We start from the raw sequence: 17,918 nt of genomic DNA, 5'->3' as shown, positions 1-17,918 counted from the left end.
GATGTTACCTTAGATTTTCTATAGGGACATGGTGGCTCAGTGGGTTAGGACGCTGAGCTTGTCGATCAGAGGGTCGGCAGTTTGGCGGGTCGAATCCCGAGTGCCGTGTAGCAGAGTGAGCGCCTGTTACTTGTCCCAGCTTCTGCCAACCTAGCAGTTCGAAAGCACGTAAAAATGCCAGTAGAAAAATAGGGACCACTATGGTGGGAAGGTAACAGTGTTCCGTGCACCTTTGGCATCTAGTCATGCTGGCCACATGACCACGGAGACGTCCTCGGACAAGCGCTGGCTCTTCGGCTTTGAAATGGAGATGAGCACTGGCCCCTAGAGTTGGAAACGACTAGCACGCATGTGCGGGGGAACCTTTACCTTTACCTTTAAATGAAGGAAAAATAGAACTTAGGAATTTTGGCGCTTAATTTTCAATTCTGGCTTTGCTTTACTGCAATACATCTGACTTCTAATAAACTCTATAGGATAAAAATGTATGCCACGTGAAGTTGGTAAAAGCTGCTAGTTAAGGATAATTGACTAAGCCAGTTCACTTAAAGAAAATGATGATGTCCTGACAATCAAGATGAATTCTTGCATCTAGGGACCAAAAGTGCGATGGATTGAGAAAAATGGAAGAAAAGAATCTTATTCCTCAGAACTGTTTAGTTTCTCATAGGTTATAAATCTGAGTCTTTCGTGAGGACCCCCAGTGAAACCCTGGTAGAGTATCCCAAAATTTTAAGGCCACCATTTGTTGCCTTCTTCCTTGGCTCCAAATGAATTGACATATCATTAACAAAAGAGAGATACGGAATCAATTTTCTTTTATTTCAGGAAGCATAATCTTATAAAAAGAAGAAGAAGAACCTATTGGAAATACAAAATGTTCCAGACGATCCTTTTTTGTAAGAAAACCCAAATCAAGATTCACTTCCCCAGGTGTGGAGTTAAGAGAAGAAGGGGTCATCCTTTGGGGCTTAAGTGTAGGAAAGAAAATTCTCCGATCAGGAATCACTGCTATGCAGAATGCTGCCAGTGACACCCAGAAGTCATTTGGATCCTGCAACACCTAGAAGTACCCAAAGACATCATTGGGTCGTGCAGCTTGAGAGAGCCTATCTAAGCAAGGTATGGGCACCAGGTGGATGAGCTGCAGCAAGCAAGATTTGGAGCACATGCAGTAGAGCAGGATGTCGTCAGCACCGATAGAAGATGGAAAGCTGCATTGCCTTTGCTGAGGACGTTGTCTTTCAGTGCAGAGAAGCAGGTTTTTGGTTGTCTCACCAGGGGATAAGATTCCCTTCCCAGTTAACAAACGTGCCAGTGTTTTTCTCAGAGAGACGGCCGAGGGTGTTCAGAGTAGCTCGCAAACTCTGCTCCGTTGTCAGAGGGGCTGATCCCTGGGAAAAAAGAATAGGCAAGGGATGAAGGAATGAACAAAGACTAAAAGCCTAGGTAACCTCAACTGAGAATCAATTTCATAACAGTCAGGGACATCAGAATCGGATAATTTATTCTGACTGAACTTTATATGCAGATTCCAATCTCCAGCAGATGATGGGATGCCAACTTCTTTGCAAGGAAAGTTTCTTAGACGTGACATTATATCACATATATTTCTGAAGAAGAACCAGGATAGGTTTTGGAGAATCCTATTTGTTGACTTTTGAGAATGACTATCAGCACATTAACAATTATGTTGCCCTCATTGTGTCTATACTTGTAGTTTTTATAATTAAAAGAAACAGTCCAATGGCAGCTAACCTAAATAAAAAAAAAATCATCGATAGAGATGTAAAGATGTTCTTCGTGAGGAATGTAATATTCTGGTGATCTCAGGAAAATCCACTTTTCTTCAGGTTTATTCTGAACTTCCTCTGAGATCAGGTGATTCCAGGGGCTGTTTCTAGAACCCCAATTTTTCAAACTGGAAGTGCTTTGTGGTATTTGGTACATAATTGTCTCAGACTAAGCCTGGTTTAGGTTGAGATTGCCCCAAGAAAAATTCAAGGCACACCTGCTGAAATTACTTTGAGAACTGCTGGACCATCGTCCATGGAATGCCATGATTCAGGAGAAGATTCAGCACAGTCTGGAATTGTTTGGAATATTCCATGTGTAGTCCAGCTAATTTTGTCTGACTTTGTTTCTTGTCCACTCTATAAAATTTGGGGTTTCCCCCCCCCTCCAATTCACTTACCAGTTTATTTCCCATGTCAGTCTGTACCCATCCAGGATGCAACGCAATGCACAAGATCTCATCTTTGGCAAGATGCAAGGACTGGCATTTAGAGAGCATATTCAGAGCAGACTGTGAGGGAAGGGGAAAATAAAATGAATGGTACATCTGAATGTTCTAACATGCCATCTCATTCCATGGTAGCTTCTGTAATGGAAAAGCTGTCTTGGGCAATATGTTGAACCTCCAGGCCTGCAGAAGACCAGAACATTCATGTGTTGTTTGGTAAGGATTAGCTTTCTTCTCCTCCTAAACTGTTTATGAGACATGTTTCACCTCTTCCCCTCCCCAGCCCTATTGGTTGTGACTCAGTGTTGATTGGCAGGAGATAAAAACCTCAACTGAGCCAACTCAGGGAATGTTCTTGGCCCTTATATGAAGGAATGTGTTCTGGTAGGAAAGCTCATGGCTATGTGGAAGGTCATACTTGATAGCACATCTAAAGGCGCTCTTGTGCTCAAATGCCTGTCTGTCTCTAATGGAATTTGAAGAGTTATGACCATTGACCATCTGCTTTTTAGCAGAAAGGAGGCAGGTAAGCAAGCAGTAAGATATTACATGTTCTTATCTTTGACTTTACGGCATGGCTATTGATAGTAATGTTCAAATATTTCCCTTTTATCTTGACATCTTAGGAAATATTCTCTGTCACTGGGTTTGTTATATTATTTCTACCATTCTTTATAAAGCAAACCATCATATGCCATAATAATTATTTTTCTCTTGTTTATTTCCGGTTTGGTCCTGGGATACGAATTATGATCTGCTGATTGTTGTGATTCAGCATCAGCCTGTGGTTTCGGCAGCTGAGTCGGACGATTCTGAAGAGGAGGAGGAGGAGGGGTTTGGAGAGCCTTTGGTGTCAGAGGAAGGTTCTGATGCACCGCAGAACTCTCAGCCTGGCCCCTCCTGTCTTGTTCCTCCTCAGACCCAGCTGTGTGAGCATGAAGGATTGGAAGAAGACTATCCACAGCTGGCTTTGTTCAGGGATGCTAGGAGCAGGAGGCAATCTAGCATCACTGAGCAGAGGAAAGCAATGAGGCAACTTGGGAGAAGGCAATGAGAAGCCACGCCTTGGGACTGCTGTTAAAAGGGGAATGTGTGGGAGGTGCTGGTTGCTGAAGGCAACCGTTTGAAGAGCTTCTGCGAGAGTCCTGGTCTGTTATTGTTTAAACTCTTGTTTAACCTTTTTGGTTTAAGTCTTGTTTGAATTTTTGGTTTAACTTTTGTAAATAAATTTGGTTGGGTTAGTTCCAGCCTGTTGATTATAAAAAGGGGTTGTCCCTGACATTCAAACAGGGCCAGTCGTAGGCTGGAACAGAACACTGATATCCTCTAAGAAGCAACAGATTTGCTGTCACTTTCTTGGAAAAGTCTCAAGCTTGGTTGGCATCCAGTTTTTGCTTGCACATGTAGACAAACAATATTTTCTGTTCCACATGTATCTGACAGGTTAAAGGACTGGGAAGTGGAAGTGGCCCAGAAGGATTATTTGCCTAGAATGTATGTATTGAGAAAATGAACTCTTAGCTCTCTTCCAACTTCACGAATGATTGACATCAGGAAAACAGTCTTCATCTAAGATACCGAAGAGGCTCATGGGTATTGTCAACACTGAAACGGCCACAGTACTGGCAGGGGGGAATGATTGGTTTTAAGATTAGAATAAACAATTAATTGTCCTGTGGGAACCAAGGTCATTGCTGCCCGACTTTTGGCGGTCTGAGCCTTCCGTTAGAAAGTCCACCAAAGTATTCTATTGGGGAATGTGGATAATTACATAGTGCTGGGGTGGGAAGTTCAACCTTGTAATATTGCAACTCTTGGGAGGGAACTTCAGATTTGGTTTCACTTTTGACTGTGCCGATACTCGGTAGCCAATAAATATGTTCTTTAAGGAAACCCCTCGGGCGTTTTGCTTTTACTGATCTCATCTATTGGAACCATGACAGGCATCTTATATCTCAGGTGGGACTAGCACTTATTTCTGGGGAGAGATTGCTTAAGCCTTCAGCACTCTCTGGCTGGTTATGAACTAGATCAGCAGGCATCCAGAGGCTTGATTTCTTGATAGATTTTTCCAAGGACCTAGCTGGGGCTTTAGGGTGGTGTTTTTCAACTTTGCCAACTTTTAAGATGTACACTATACAATTCAATTCCCCAGAATTCCTTCAGTTGAATTGAAGGCCACACATCTTCAAGTTGCCAAGGCTGAAAACATTGCTCTAAGATGAAATTCAGTGGACATGGCATTCAATTTGTTGCAACACTCCAAAATATAAATCCGCCTGGTTTCCAATGACTTGTACTAACAATACTCAACTTCAAGACACCAACTGATTAATTCTCAGCAGAGGTTTCTCATGAAACCACGTTGACCAGTTATGGTGGGAAGAGGGATATAAAATTCAAGCATACTTTTCTCCTACTTTATGATAGCAACAGAATTGACTTTTACACTCTTGGATCGTGGGTTCCTCTGTACCTTACTACAGCGATAAGCAACAATGTGGCACAGATGCCATTCAAGGACTCTTGTGATGGAACCTCCTTCACTCGAAACGTTGACGATGGCGGCTTTGCTGCAGCTCATGCCTTTCAGGGGACTTTCGTGAGCTGCCTTCCTCAGCAAAGGAAGGAACGCCTGGAGGACAAAAGGAACAAATGAAGGGCACTCAAATCTTCTGTAAGGAGACCTGGGACATCTCCCAATCAATATAAATTCCTAATGAAAAGGCCCCAGAGAGATACCAATTGTTCATCAGAAAGTGTCAACATCGTGCTGTAGTCTAATCAGATGGAACCCACTTAATGCAACAGCACAAATTTTCCATCCATATTGATAGTCTAGATCAGGGATAGGCAACCTTGGCTCTTTTATGACTCGTGGACTTCAACTCCCAGAATTCCTGAGCCAGCCATGCTGAGGGGAAAGGGAGAAGTTTCCAAGCTGAGGCATGCTGGCTCAGGAATTCTGGGAGTTGAAGTGCACAAGTCATGAAAGAGCCAAGGTTGCCTACCCCTGGTCTAGATCCATAGTCTTATTATCACGATCTGTGTGACTAGAGGACAAAATTTTTATTCAGGTCCTGATATACCATTCTGAAAGGGTTCTAAGAGCTCAGGATTCATTCTTAAAACCACAAATCTGTGAGGGGATTTTTCGGGCAGAGAGGGAGGGAGTGGACAAAAGTTCCTCACTGAGTACTCTGGAGAAAGGTCAGCATCAACCTGGAGGACTTTAGACCAGGAAAAAAAATGCAAACAGGCCAAAACCTGGTGTCTGGAATGGCTGCTTCTAAATATTCTTTCAACTCAGAGAGGAAAGGAGTGCAAAGTTCCCTTACCTGGACGACTATCATGGGCCCAATCACATTGGTTCTGTAGGTGTCAGCCATGCTCTCGGGCGATTCATACTCAAAGCTGTTCATATTTACTATCGCTGCATTGTTAATCAAGAGGTTCAATCCAGCCCCTTTTAGGTCTTCTGTAACTTTGGCTGCTGCAGCCTTGACGCTGGATGGATCATTCGCATCTACAGTGGGAAATAAACGTATGTTATTTGATGTCCAGTTTGCATACCCCACAATGGTCAAATGAATTTATTTTGTATTTTGTGCATATTACACTTTTTAATTTCTTTTTTAAAAACAAAAAACAAAAACAAAATGACATTCCTGGATGAGACCTAAGACCATAGAGACATGTAGTCCAAAAAACAGAGCTTCTTCATGAAACCAATAAAGACAAAAGTGTATCTGAGATCAATTGTTTTATTAAAATATGGATGGGATAAAGCATTGCATGAAGCCATGATTTATTTAAGCCAGATTTGTTTGTTTTGGCAAGCGTGCTCTTAAAGAATACAACAGTGTGGGATATTATTCTTCCAATGTATCTGCCTAGCAGAATGCTTCTTTGTCTGGTTTTGGAATTCAAGCTACATATTCAATTATAATACTGGACAATGTTCATCGCTGTGATGTGGGTTCATGGAATCAATGCCTTTCAACTCTTTACTCTCCAGCTAATAAAATATAGAATATTCTTTATTGACTAATTGTGACTGGACACACATAATGAAGAACCCAAGGGATTTTCAGGATACACACCTAATGCGATGATGACAATTTGGGGGTATTCAGCTGCCAAATTCTTCAGGTCCTGCAAGGAAAAAAAATCGCACAAACTTAGTGCCTTTCCCTTTTTAGCTAACTGCTGCAAAAGTGTTTCTGCGAGATCTGAAAGGCAACTCTGGTACATATTGTCCATTGTTTCCCAACGGCTCAGAAGTGGGTGAAGAACTGAAAAATAACCACACTCTTTAAAGGGAGTTCAAGGATAGTGGGATAGTCTAAGATGGTCCTGAAAAAAAAATCTCAGGCTGTGTAGAAGCACATTCTGCAAATGGCTTACTGGAAAAGGGATAAGAAGAAAAAGTAGAAGAGGATAAAATCCCACGTGGTCCCATTCTCACTTAGCACAGCATCCATAAAAAGTAAAGGTAAAGGTTCCCCCGCACATGTGTGCTAGTCGTTTCCGACTCTAGGGGCCGGTGCTCATCTCCGTTTCAAAGCCGAAGAGCCAGCGCTTGTCCGATGACGTCTCCGTGGTCATGTGGCCGGCATGACTAGACGCCAAAGGCGCATGGAACGCTGTTACCTTCCCACCGTAGTGGTCCCTATTTTTCTACTTGCATTTTTACGTGCTTTCGAACTGCTAGGTTGGCAGAAGCTGGGACGCGTAACAGGCGCTCACTCTGTTACGCGGCACTTGGGATTCGACCCGCCAAACTGCCGACCATCTGATCGACAAGCTCAGCGTCCTAACCCACTGAGCCACCGCGTCCCTCTACAGCATCCATACAACTTTATAAAATTGCCCTGCATAAACATAAAAAAGTCTCCGGCTGACTCTGTTCTGCAAAGGAAAGCATCACTATACATTTTGAAATATAAGCAGTTTTCATTTAACAAACTCGTGTGTTTCATTATCTCCGTGTCTAACCCAATCATGCCTGCACCATCATCAGCTAGGAGAGAGGTTAGGAACCATGCCCCCTTTATGACTGGGTGGACTTCAACTCCCAGAATTCCTGAACCAGCATGGCTGGCTTAAGAATTCAAGGAGCTGAAGTCCACAAGCCATAAAAGGGCCATCGTTTCCCACTTGTTGTTCTTTCCACTCAAGAGCTTAAGGTACTTAGATAATTATTTAAGACTGAGTGAATTTCTGTCTCCTAACAGATTCCACCTTATGACTTACCTGAGCACGGGGTCCAGCTGGGTCCCGGCAAGTGGCAAAGATCCATTTGGGGGGGTTGCTTTTCCCTACCAGCTGCCTGACCACCTCCAAGCCGATTCCCCGATTGGAGCCGGTCACCAGAACGCTGCGTGGATTCAGTTGCTGCATCTCCCTTGACAGCCCAGGCTAACTAAGAAACTGCTTTGTGCATTTCCTTAAATTTTGTTGCAACTCACTTTTCTTAGTCCCTCCTCTCATGTTATGTAAGTTGGGTGACACCTGGGTCCGAAACATCATAAGACTTTGAAAAAAAGATAAGAAAAGAGGGGTTTGCCCAACACCTATAGAGTTGTGTCAGGTCTTGTAGCAGGGATTTTGTTTTCTAAGCAATTGTTTAGCTTGCCATTTTCGGTGTAAACGTTCCTTCATTTCTTTTATCTGTACTAAAGAAAAGCTTTCCAACCAAATTAGCAAATTCATCCACTTTACGATGGTTGTTAAGTTTCTGAAAATCTCAGTGTTTATTGCTTTATGGGTTTACAACAATATCTATTCTCAGAGACACAGACAGGTGGATTGGAAGGTATGTCAGAAACGGCTTTGCTACACAAAAGAAGGATTGTGGGGTCAAGTGAGAAAAAGCGAAAAGACCTGTTTCTTAATATTACTCCTCTTTTCAAAGCTTGTTTTCATCAGCTGAAGTAGAAAGCAGTTCAGGTGGTGAGACCAAACCAATAACTCCACGCTAACTCCATGGAGTGGCCCAATTTCTCATCTCTTCTCTTTCTGCAGGACCCTGGTGGAATAGCTGCAACCAGATGGGAATTAATGAAGGGTGGGACCTCCATGAACCATTAACACTAAAGTTGGATCTGACTCTTAGCACACAAATTGGTACTGATGCTTGGCAGTAGACATATTTGGATATAGTAAGAACAGAAAGGTTTTATTGATGGAAACCAAGTTGTAAGTTGGATCCATTTGGGTGGGCCTTCTCCTTGAGAATGGCTGAGAGGTACCTGTTTCAGCTTTCCTTACAGAAGACTGAATGCACTTCGTGTCTTTCTTTTATTCTCCAGGCATTCTTTCCTTTGCTGAGGAATACACGTCAAGAAGATCCCCAGAGAGGCATGAGCTTCAACAAAGCAGACATCATCAACTTTTCAACGAAGCAAGCTCCACCACAAATCTGCTTGGAAGGCAATTGACTATAAGGGGTTGTCTTATTGCTGCACTCTGGTGCAGATGAGCCCATGAGCAAAAAATGGAAGGGTAAGTTCTGATGTGTTTATAAATATAAGAGAACCTTACAACCACTTTCCCACTGTAACGGCTCAATGTTAATATTGAAAATGTCTTATCAGTATTTATTGGTATCCCGCTTTTATTGTTTTTACAAATAACTCAGTATGTGCTGTCTATATCTTTAAGGTTAGAAAGTATAATATATTAGCTGGTTCCCTTCCATCCTTCATCCCTTCCAAACTGCTAACAGGCAGTTGGCTGATGCTTCTTCAGCTTCCAGATCAGATCAGAGGCAGGCAATTGGGAGCGTTGCGGTACCTCCAGGTGTGCTATCGAACACGAGGTTTGAGGGACCCTCCAGAACATCTTTCTCCAAATAAAGACATTAGAACCTTCATTGAATAGATTTAGCAAGGTTTTGAACAGATATTTTCCACTTTCTGGTAACCAACCCAGAATCACTGCCAACAGGGGCTGGGGAGAGAGGAAGTGAATTAACTTGGAAGAGATTAAGAGACGATATGAAGCGCATTCCTACCAATTTAAAACATGAGCGTTCGGCCTCGTGTTCAGCTTATTGCTCAAGCCAGCCCTTCAGCTACAAAAGACACCTCTGAACAGGCTGGAATATGCACTCAGATCATCCATCTCTTTTCTTCTCCACGCATCTCTGTCTGCCAGTCTGCTCTGAATATGCTCACTGAATGCCAGCCAATGCAGCCTGCCAAACAGGAGACTTTGTGAATTGTGGGGCATCCTGGATCAGTGCAGACTGACATGGGAAGTCCTCAACTTACAAGAGTTCATTTACTGAGCGTTCAAAGTTATCACGGCACTGAAAAAAGTGACTTATGACCGTTTTGCACAACGGTTGCAGCATCCCCGTAGTCCCGTGATCAAAATTTGAATGCTTGACAACTGACTTGTGCTTACGACGGCTGCAGTGCCCTGGGGTCATGTGGTCCCCTTTTGTGACCTCCTTACAAGCAAAGTCAGTGGGGAAGCCAGATTCACTTAGCAACCGTGTGGCTAACTAAATAATTGCAGGGATTCACTTAAGGTGGCAAGAAAGATCATTAAAATGGGGCAAAATTCACTTAACAAATGTTTCACTTGGCAACAGTAATTTTAAGTCACGGACCACCTGTAATGGTAAGCAAATTGGAGGGGGAAAAACCCCCAAACTTTATACAGCAGGAAAAAAAACCAGAACAAAATTGGTTGGACTAGGAATTAAAAAGCAAGAACTAACTACAACTCTAGAACTTGGGTTGAACACGAGGAATGTGTTTGTAGACTACAACTACAAAATGGTCAGGTGAAATTGAGCCAATTGGATTTTTGTAAACTCCAAGAGATTCTTTATGATGCAGTGGGAAATGGCCTAAAATTGGACCAAGCGGGTCAACAATGGTTCCGTTAACTATGAGGGTGACATGCAAGCCGTATTCTAGTGGTCATCTCAGAAATTAATAAACAGAACTTTCCTTTCTAAAACCAAGTTGATGTTGCCTTAGATTTTAGACTTTTTTCCACTGTTTTCTTTACCCCTTGCCTATTCTTTTGCCAGGGAACACCCCCACCGACAATGGACCACAGTTTGCAAGCTACTAGATGTTGTTAGTTGCAAAGTCGTGTCCGACCCATCGTGACCCCATGGACAACGTTCCTCCAGGCCTTCTTGCCCTCTATCATCTTCTGGAGTCCATTTAAGCTCACGTCTCCTGCTTCAGTGACTCCATCCAGCCACCTCGTTCTCTGTCGTCCCCTTCTTCTCTTGCCCTCAACCTTTCCCAGCATTAGGCTCTTCTCCAGTGAGTCCTTCCTTCTCATTAGGTGGCCAAAGCTACTAGATAGATAATGTGTGCACATTGGCACATGTTAAAAATGAAGTTTTGTTGCTTGCTCTCAAAAGTGTACACATACGTAACAGTAACACACATCTGAACGTGCTATATACAACATATGTATCAACTTACATCCTTTCATTATAAATAACATATGAATATTAATCACTGTCCATCTTGAATACCTAGCGGAAAGAGGAAGCTTGAGAGTTCAGAAGGTTAAATACTGTATGGAATAAAACTGCGACTGAATCTGGATGTTCTGCTTTGGATACCACGGAGCCCCCTCCTGGAAGGTAAAAAGGCAAACGGATCATGAAGAGGATATGTAGTGTCCTAGACAATCTTGCGGACCCTGTTCAAGCAACACGTTCTGTGCTATGTCCTGGATGGAAGGGAGGAAACAGCCAATGATCTTTTCTGCTGTCCTCACCACTCTCTACACTACCTTTCTGGTGCAAGCTTGGCCATCTCTTTGAAAGAGACTATGGCAGATTTCTCAGTTTAAAAAAGGGAATCGCCTCCCTTGTTGAGACAACACAATACTCACAATATCAAATACAAGCACATGATTGGTGTTAGTTCTATGTGTTCATACCTGTTGGTATCGCTTAGCGATATCTGAGTTGATCTTCATTTTTTTGAGCTTATAGAAGAAGAGGTGAAAAGAGATGAAAGAAAAATCGCTTTGGGTGCGTCTATGGGAACTAAGTGAAGAAAACGTGTCCGGGCAAGTTGGATGCAGAAGATTAAAAATTATTTTCACATGGCCTCAGTTATCCTGAACTTAGGGGCACGCAGATGTACACCACACCTTTTCTGAGTTTCTCTAAGGCACTATTGAGAAGCAGAAGAAGGCTGCTGTGTTGGGGTCACCGCCTGGCTTCCGACTCATACTAACATTGGCATACATTGAGTAGAGGGTCTACCACGACTATCTTCTGGTGCTGATGTTGTGGTGATTCTGCTAATTTCTTGGGGGTTGGCTCCAGCAGTAGCATTCCTGCCCAAGAAAAGAAAAAGTTTGCCTTGGACTATTTCGGAACATCATAGAAGTAAAAGAGCTACTTAAATTTTTTTTCTTGGATAACATTCTCTTCAACATGGGTGGTAACCTTTACCAAATCGGATTATTCATCTTAGCAGTTGTCATTGTAATTAAAAACAAGTTGCGATTTTGATAGAACTTGCAACGTTATAGCTCCTTGTTCCCAAAGGGTTTTTTTCCCCCAAAAGGCCACTGTACTTAAACATTACACTTCTCATCGAAGAACTTTCTTCAGTTCTTGGAGGTGAAGCTTCTTGAATGAAAAGTGAAATGTTTGTTTCAAAACAACAACAACAACCCCAAGAAAGTCCTTTTGCCTTTTGCAAAAGGCACCTTTGGAACAACCATAACAAAACATTTTTCACTGCTTTCTTTTTAGTATGTCTTTTTATATCTTAAACATCCTTTTCTAATAGAACAATAGTGGAAATTTAATAAACGGATAACACATAATATGAAATAAAATACTTCAAACTTTGTAAAACTTGGCAAAAGTGCTTAAAATTATATTTATTTGCTGAGACTTAAGACTGCAAAATTTGTTGATGACATATAATTTTGAGAAACCGAACAGAGAAGTTAGAAGACATCATCAGAGTAATATTAAAAAATTATTTTAAAAAAATTAAAATTAAATTAAATTATTTTAAAATCTAACTAAATGGGATCAAATTATGTTTTTTTTCTTGACCCAAATCAGTTTCTCTTTATCTCCCTCAGGTCATGAAAAAGGCTGCCTATCCTATCCCTGTTGTCATTTACTATTTCTTCTGATATCATACTTTTCTTCTCTTTTTTTTCTTTTCTTTCAAGGTTACATCACACAGTTTACATAGGTAAACCACTTACAGGTAGTCCTCAATGTACGACAGTTTCATTTAGTGGCCGTTTGAAGTTACAATGCCGCTGAAAAAAGTGACTTATGGCAGTTTTTCACACTTACAACCGTTGTAGCATCCCCATGGTCATGTGATCAAAATTCAGATGCTTGGCAATTGGTTTGTATTTACAACACTGGCAGTGTCCCAGTCGTGTGACATCCTTTTTTAAAAAAAATCCCATTTATATCCCGCCCTTCTCCGAAGACTCAGGGCGGCTTACAATCTAAAGCACAAATCAATGTGCTTAGCAATAGCCTTCATTCTATGTATATGCCTGCTTATTAGGGCTTTCACCCCCCCCAAGCGGCATTATTACAAAGTCAGCTTATTGCCCCCAACAATCTGGGTCCTCATTTTACCTACCTCGGAAGGATGGAAGGCTGAGTCAACCTTGAGCCTGGTGGGACTCGAACCTGCACTAATATCCCGCCCTTCTCCGAAGACTCAGGGCGGCTTACAATCTAAGAAGCACAAATCAATGTGCTTAGCAATAGCCTTCATTCTATGTATATGCCTGCTTATTATTAGGGCTTTCACACACACACCCCAAGCGGCATTATTACAAAGTCAGCTTAATTGCCCCCAACAATCTGGGTCCTCATTTTACCTACCTCGGAAGGATGGAAGGCTGAGTCAACCTTGAGCCTGGTGGGATGCGAACCTGCACTAATTGCAGGCAGCTGCTGTTACTTAAGGAGGCATTAGCCCACTGCTCCACCAAGGCTCTTTTGCAACCTTCTGACAAGCAAAGTCAATGGGGAAGCCAGATTTACTTAACAACCAGGTTACTAGCTTAACAACTGCCATGACTGACTGAACAAATGCGGCAAGAAAAAAAAATGCAGCAAAATTCACACAAACGTTTCACTAACATTTGTGGACTCCGTTGTGGTCGTAAGTCAGGGACTACCTTTTTCTAAGGTTTGGGTTGATCGGATGTCATGAAATGATTTTAAAAAGGCGTTTGAAAGATTAGAAATCTACAGTGCCCATTTGCTCATTAATGTTGGAACATGCCGAGTTCCTGCTCAGATACCAGCAATCGAAGCCAAACATTTTCTGTAACCTTTTCATTTGGCAAAGCCTCAAGGCAAAGGTGTGGTACTCTTTCCATTGCTATTTGGAATTGCACTCAAAGTCTTGGCCAACAGGATTAGAAAAAAAAAATAAACATTAGGATCAAAACTGAAAAACAAATAAATACAAGAGGGACTCTTGCACAGATTATTAGCACTAAGAATTATGAAATCACGAAGAACTATATATCAGTTGGTGAAGAAAACCAGAGTTTGGCTGTTTTTCTTAATACAGATAGCCCTCAACTTACGACCACAGTTAAGCCCAAAATTTCTGTTGCTAAGCAAGACATCTGTTAAGTTAGTTTTGCCCCATTTTACAACCTTTCATGCCACTGTTGTTAAGTGAATCACTGCACTTGTTAATAACACGGTTGTTAAGCGAATCTAGATTCCCCACTGACTTTGCTTGTCACAAAAAGTGATCCCATGGCCCCTGGGACACTGCAGCCGTCATAAATATGAGTCAGTGGCTAAGGGTCTCAATTTTGATCACGTGACCATGGGGATGCTGCAACAGTCACTTTTTTTCAGTGCTGTTGTAGCTTTGGTCACTAAACGAACTGTTATAAGTGGAGGACCGCCTGTAGAAAATCAACGGAAAGAAAACAGAGATAATAACAAGGCGCCCAACTTCGGAAAACAGAGGTGATATACAACATACCACACAGCGAAGCAAGCCAAGACACTTACAATAGAGTTTTCCAAGAAAAAGAGACAAACTTGCAATAATAACAATAACAACAACAATAATAATAATCAGAAGGAACCAAATAGTGACGAAGACAGACAACGGGAATATCCAAAATTACGACAGTGCTGGGGTGGGGGGGGGGGGAAGATGATTTGCGACCCGTCTTGGAAGCCACAGCGCTCGTGAGCATTTCCCACAGTCACGTGGTCGCGATCCGATTTTTAACTATTACAGTATCCGGCCATCTCCCGATCCCATGCTGGCTGGCTGAGGAATTCTGGGAGTTGAAGTCCACAAGTCATAAAAGGGCCAAGTTTGAAGACCCCTGCTTTAAGGAAAAGAAGGACAAGGGGTGACAGGGAAATCATGGATGGGAGCCCCAAAGGTGCTTTTTCAAGAGGCAACTAGACTTTCTTGTTTTTCTTTGGAGACGTTTTTCTCATCCAAGAAGCTTCTTCAGGTCTGACTGGATGGTGGGGAATGGAAGGATTTATATTCTGAAGAATATAAGGGCTGAAGAAGCTTCTTGGATGAAAAGCACCTGACCTTCGCTCCTTCCGACGCGGTCTGAAGACCCATCTATTTGAACAAGCCGGCCTGGCCTGATGGGGATATGTTGGGGTTTTAATGGGGATTTTTATATTGTTATCGATTGTTTTAGCTGGGCTACTATTTAATTCTTTTTAATTTTTGTATCCTGTATTTTTTATATGTGCCCTGTTCACCGCCCTGAGTCCTTCGGGAGAAGGGCGGTATACAAATATAATAATTAAATTAAATTAAATTAAATTAAAATGTTTCCTTTTTTTGTTGTTACTCTTATTTTTGGGCACTCCATCACTGGAAATTTTTAAGAAGAGACTGGACAATCACCTGTCTGGGATGACATAGGTTCTCCTGCTTGAGCAGGGGGCTGGACTAGAAGACCTCCAAGGTCCCTTCCAGCTGTATTCTAAAAACAAGGAAGTCCAGTTGCCTCTTGAAATAGCACCTTTGGGACAACCATGACCCAGATGATTGAGAATCTCATAGACATGAATGGAAGCTTAACAGAGAGATCCTAAGGAGAAATTTCCTGACACAGCAATTAACCAGTGGAATAGCTTGCCTACAGAGGTTGCTGAGGCTCCAACACTGGAGGTTTTTAAGAAGAGACTGGACAGCCATTTGTCTGAAATTACATAGGGTCTCCTGCTTGAGCTGGGAGTTGGACTAGAAGACCTCTGTTATCCTGTTATCCTGTTTTAAACCCGAATGTGAGATCTTTCACAAAGTATGTAAAGTTTTATTCTATGTAACTTTTCTTTAATAGATTTCCATGGGAGGAGTTTGATTCCCGTACAAAAAGGGTATGCTGAGAAAGAAAGACTTTCACTTCGTCCCTTTCTTAAGTGTACTATTTCATTATTGGTTTGTGTATTTAGGTAGAAGTGTAATTCTGGAAGTTGGAACTGTGGTTTGCAGCTGCCAGAATTGCTTCCAGCGAGCAATAACGTTGCAAGTTGCATCAACAATCACAAGAACATGTGTCTTGTCTGCAGTGCAATTTTGAGACTTCCACACTGAGCTGAATAGACATCACCTACTCCAAGAATGCCACTGTTGTTTTCATTCTGTTAAATTTCAAAATACCCCAAGAGAAGCTTAGGCAGGGATTCCGAAAAACCAACACAAAAATACTGCTGAAACCAAGCCCAAGACATTGCCAGAATCACCCTGATGTCATGTCTTCAGCCTTCTTCTTAGAGATGGACTTGGTAGACGCCACACTTAATGTTGTCGAAAGTTATTGTCAGTCAGTAACTTATAGAAGCCCAGAAAATGTGTTCACAACTTCATGTACCTGTATGCAGGATGAGGCTAGGTGAAAATTAAAATTAAGTAGAATTTAAAGAGACCCTCTGCATCCAAAGCGCTTGAGCGTGTTTTCTTTAGTCTCTTAGTTTCTTTTGGCCCAATCACAGTGATTCCTGGTTCACCTCTTTTCACCTCTATTTCTAGAAGCTCAAAGGATGGGAGATGAATTCAAACATGTCTATGTATTCAGAGCAGGCACAGACACATAGAGCTAAAACCAATTATGTATGCAGATTTGGAAGGGAAATCTGATGTTGTGAGTAAGCTTGTACCTTTATTAAGTTGCAACACTTAGTGGCCAGTGATTGTTGCTGCTCTTTACTATGATTGATACTCTTTTTCTTAATGAGAGAACAAAAAGGTTGCTCTGTGCAATTTCATAGAATCGTCATGTGTAAATTTATTTATTTTTTATTTATTTATTTTAATTCCATTTATATCCCGCCCTTCTCCGAAGACTCAGGGCGGCTTACAAGCTTAGCAGTAGCCTTCATTCTATGTATATGCCTGCTTATTAGGGCTTTCAGGGCCACCCCCAAGCGGCATTATTACAAAGTCAGCTTAATTGCCCCCAACAATATGGGTCCTCATTTTACCTACCTCGGAAGGATGGAAGGCTGAGTCAACCTTGAGCCTGGTGGGATGCGAACCTGCACTAATTGCAGGCAGCTGGTGTTACTTAAGGAGGCATTAGCCCACTGCTCCACCAAGGCTTTTATAAATAGACATGTTTGTGTAATTAATATTGTAGACATTTACAAGTATGAAAAAAATATTATCAAGATGTTCTCTTGAACATTCTCTATTTGTTTGGTGTGCCTCTTTAAGCAGCTAAACCCTCCAGATTATACTGGTGTGCAGGTAACTCAGCCGTGGGAACCCAAGGTTATTACTGTAGTTCCAGAGTTGATAGAGATTTGGAGAGCTGGGGAGAAATCCCACTTCAAGTTAATTGGGGAATGTGATTTATGACTGTTAATTGGAGGAGGGAATTGTGCTTTGCTACTTTGTCCCAAGGGAGGGGAACTCAGTTTTTGGCTTCAACTATGTAGTTCCGATACTTGGTTTCTCGAATAAAAGATTCTTTAAGGAAAACAATGCCTCGAAGTTCTTTTGAAGAGATTCATCTGTCAGAACCATGACACTCTGCATGAATGTCAATGAATAACAAATACCCCTGAGTGTGTAATTAGCATCATGTTAATTAAAACAGTTTTTGTTATCAAGATGTTCTCCTCCTTCAGTACAGAAGATCAGTTCAGTCATTCTAGGAGTTAAGAGCAGTTATAGAAAATATAGAACCCAAGCCAATTGTGCATTTATATTTGGAAGGGCGTGTTAGATGTTTTTGTGCCAGCCATGGCAGTTCCCCAAAAAGGTCATCAGATGGGAGCAAAGAGGCTTCTTTGCTTCCACTGATGGATCAGGGGTCCCAGGCCCCTGCAGCCCCATTGGCGAGAGAGTTTTATGGTTAGGGAGGGGCTGAGACCCCCCATAAATACCTCTGCTCAAGGGGCTGCTCTTTGTTCAGCTTCTTGTTCTGTTCCAGTTATGCTATGCTAGCTTGCTCTCTGTTCTTTTGTTCTCTCACACATGCAGGCATGGATGCCTCCATGCCAAGTAATTCTTTCTCTCTAATCTATCGTTAAATAAAGCTTCATATGATTGCATCTCTGTGTGATGCCTTTTCACTTGGAAGCACCTTAACGATCCATCGACCTCGTGAGACCATCTCACAGGGCGTGCCTGGAGTTGTGAGTTTTGTGTACGTTTACATCAAGAGTTTATGAACT

General features: G+C 42.0%; 1 protein-coding gene across 1 annotated transcript; it reads right to left on the bottom strand.

Moving 5' to 3' along the window:
• Window positions 1-983: 983 nt before the first annotated feature.
• Window positions 984-7,648, bottom strand: LOC310645217 (C-signal-like). Its single transcript, XM_083370773.1, has 6 exons — window positions 7,499-7,648; window positions 6,346-6,397; window positions 5,581-5,768; window positions 4,719-4,877; window positions 2,195-2,305; window positions 984-1,394 (listed from the first exon to the last, which is right to left on the bottom strand). Exons 1-6 carry the CDS (start codon window positions 7,643-7,645, stop codon window positions 1,275-1,277), a joined length of 777 nt encoding a protein of 258 aa, XP_083226899.1. The 5' UTR covers window positions 7,646-7,648; the 3' UTR covers window positions 984-1,274.
• Between the last annotated feature and the right edge of the window lie 10,270 nt (window positions 7,649-17,918).

This window comes from Vipera ursinii (assembly GCF_947247035.1).
Source record: "Vipera ursinii genome assembly, chromosome: 10".
NCBI classification, from domain to species: Eukaryota; Metazoa; Chordata; class Lepidosauria; order Squamata; family Viperidae; genus Vipera; species Vipera ursinii.
Note: the sequence above shows the minus strand (reverse complement) of the source record. Positions and strands in the feature narration are given on the sequence as shown.

Excerpts from the sequence above, each read along its gene's own strand:
- LOC310645217 (XM_083370773.1), bottom strand. The coding sequence starts at position 7,645 with ATGCAGCAACTGAATCCACGCAGCGTTCTGGTGACCGGCTCCAATCGG. Across the intron at positions 6,398-7,498 it reads CAGCTGGACCCCGTGCTCAG|GACCTGAAGAATTTGGCAGC; the intron begins GTAAGTCATAAG and ends TTTTCCTTGCAG. Across the intron at positions 5,769-6,345 it reads AATTGTCATCATCGCATTAG|ATGCGAATGATCCATCCAGC; the intron begins GTGTGTATCCTG and ends TTCCCACTGTAG.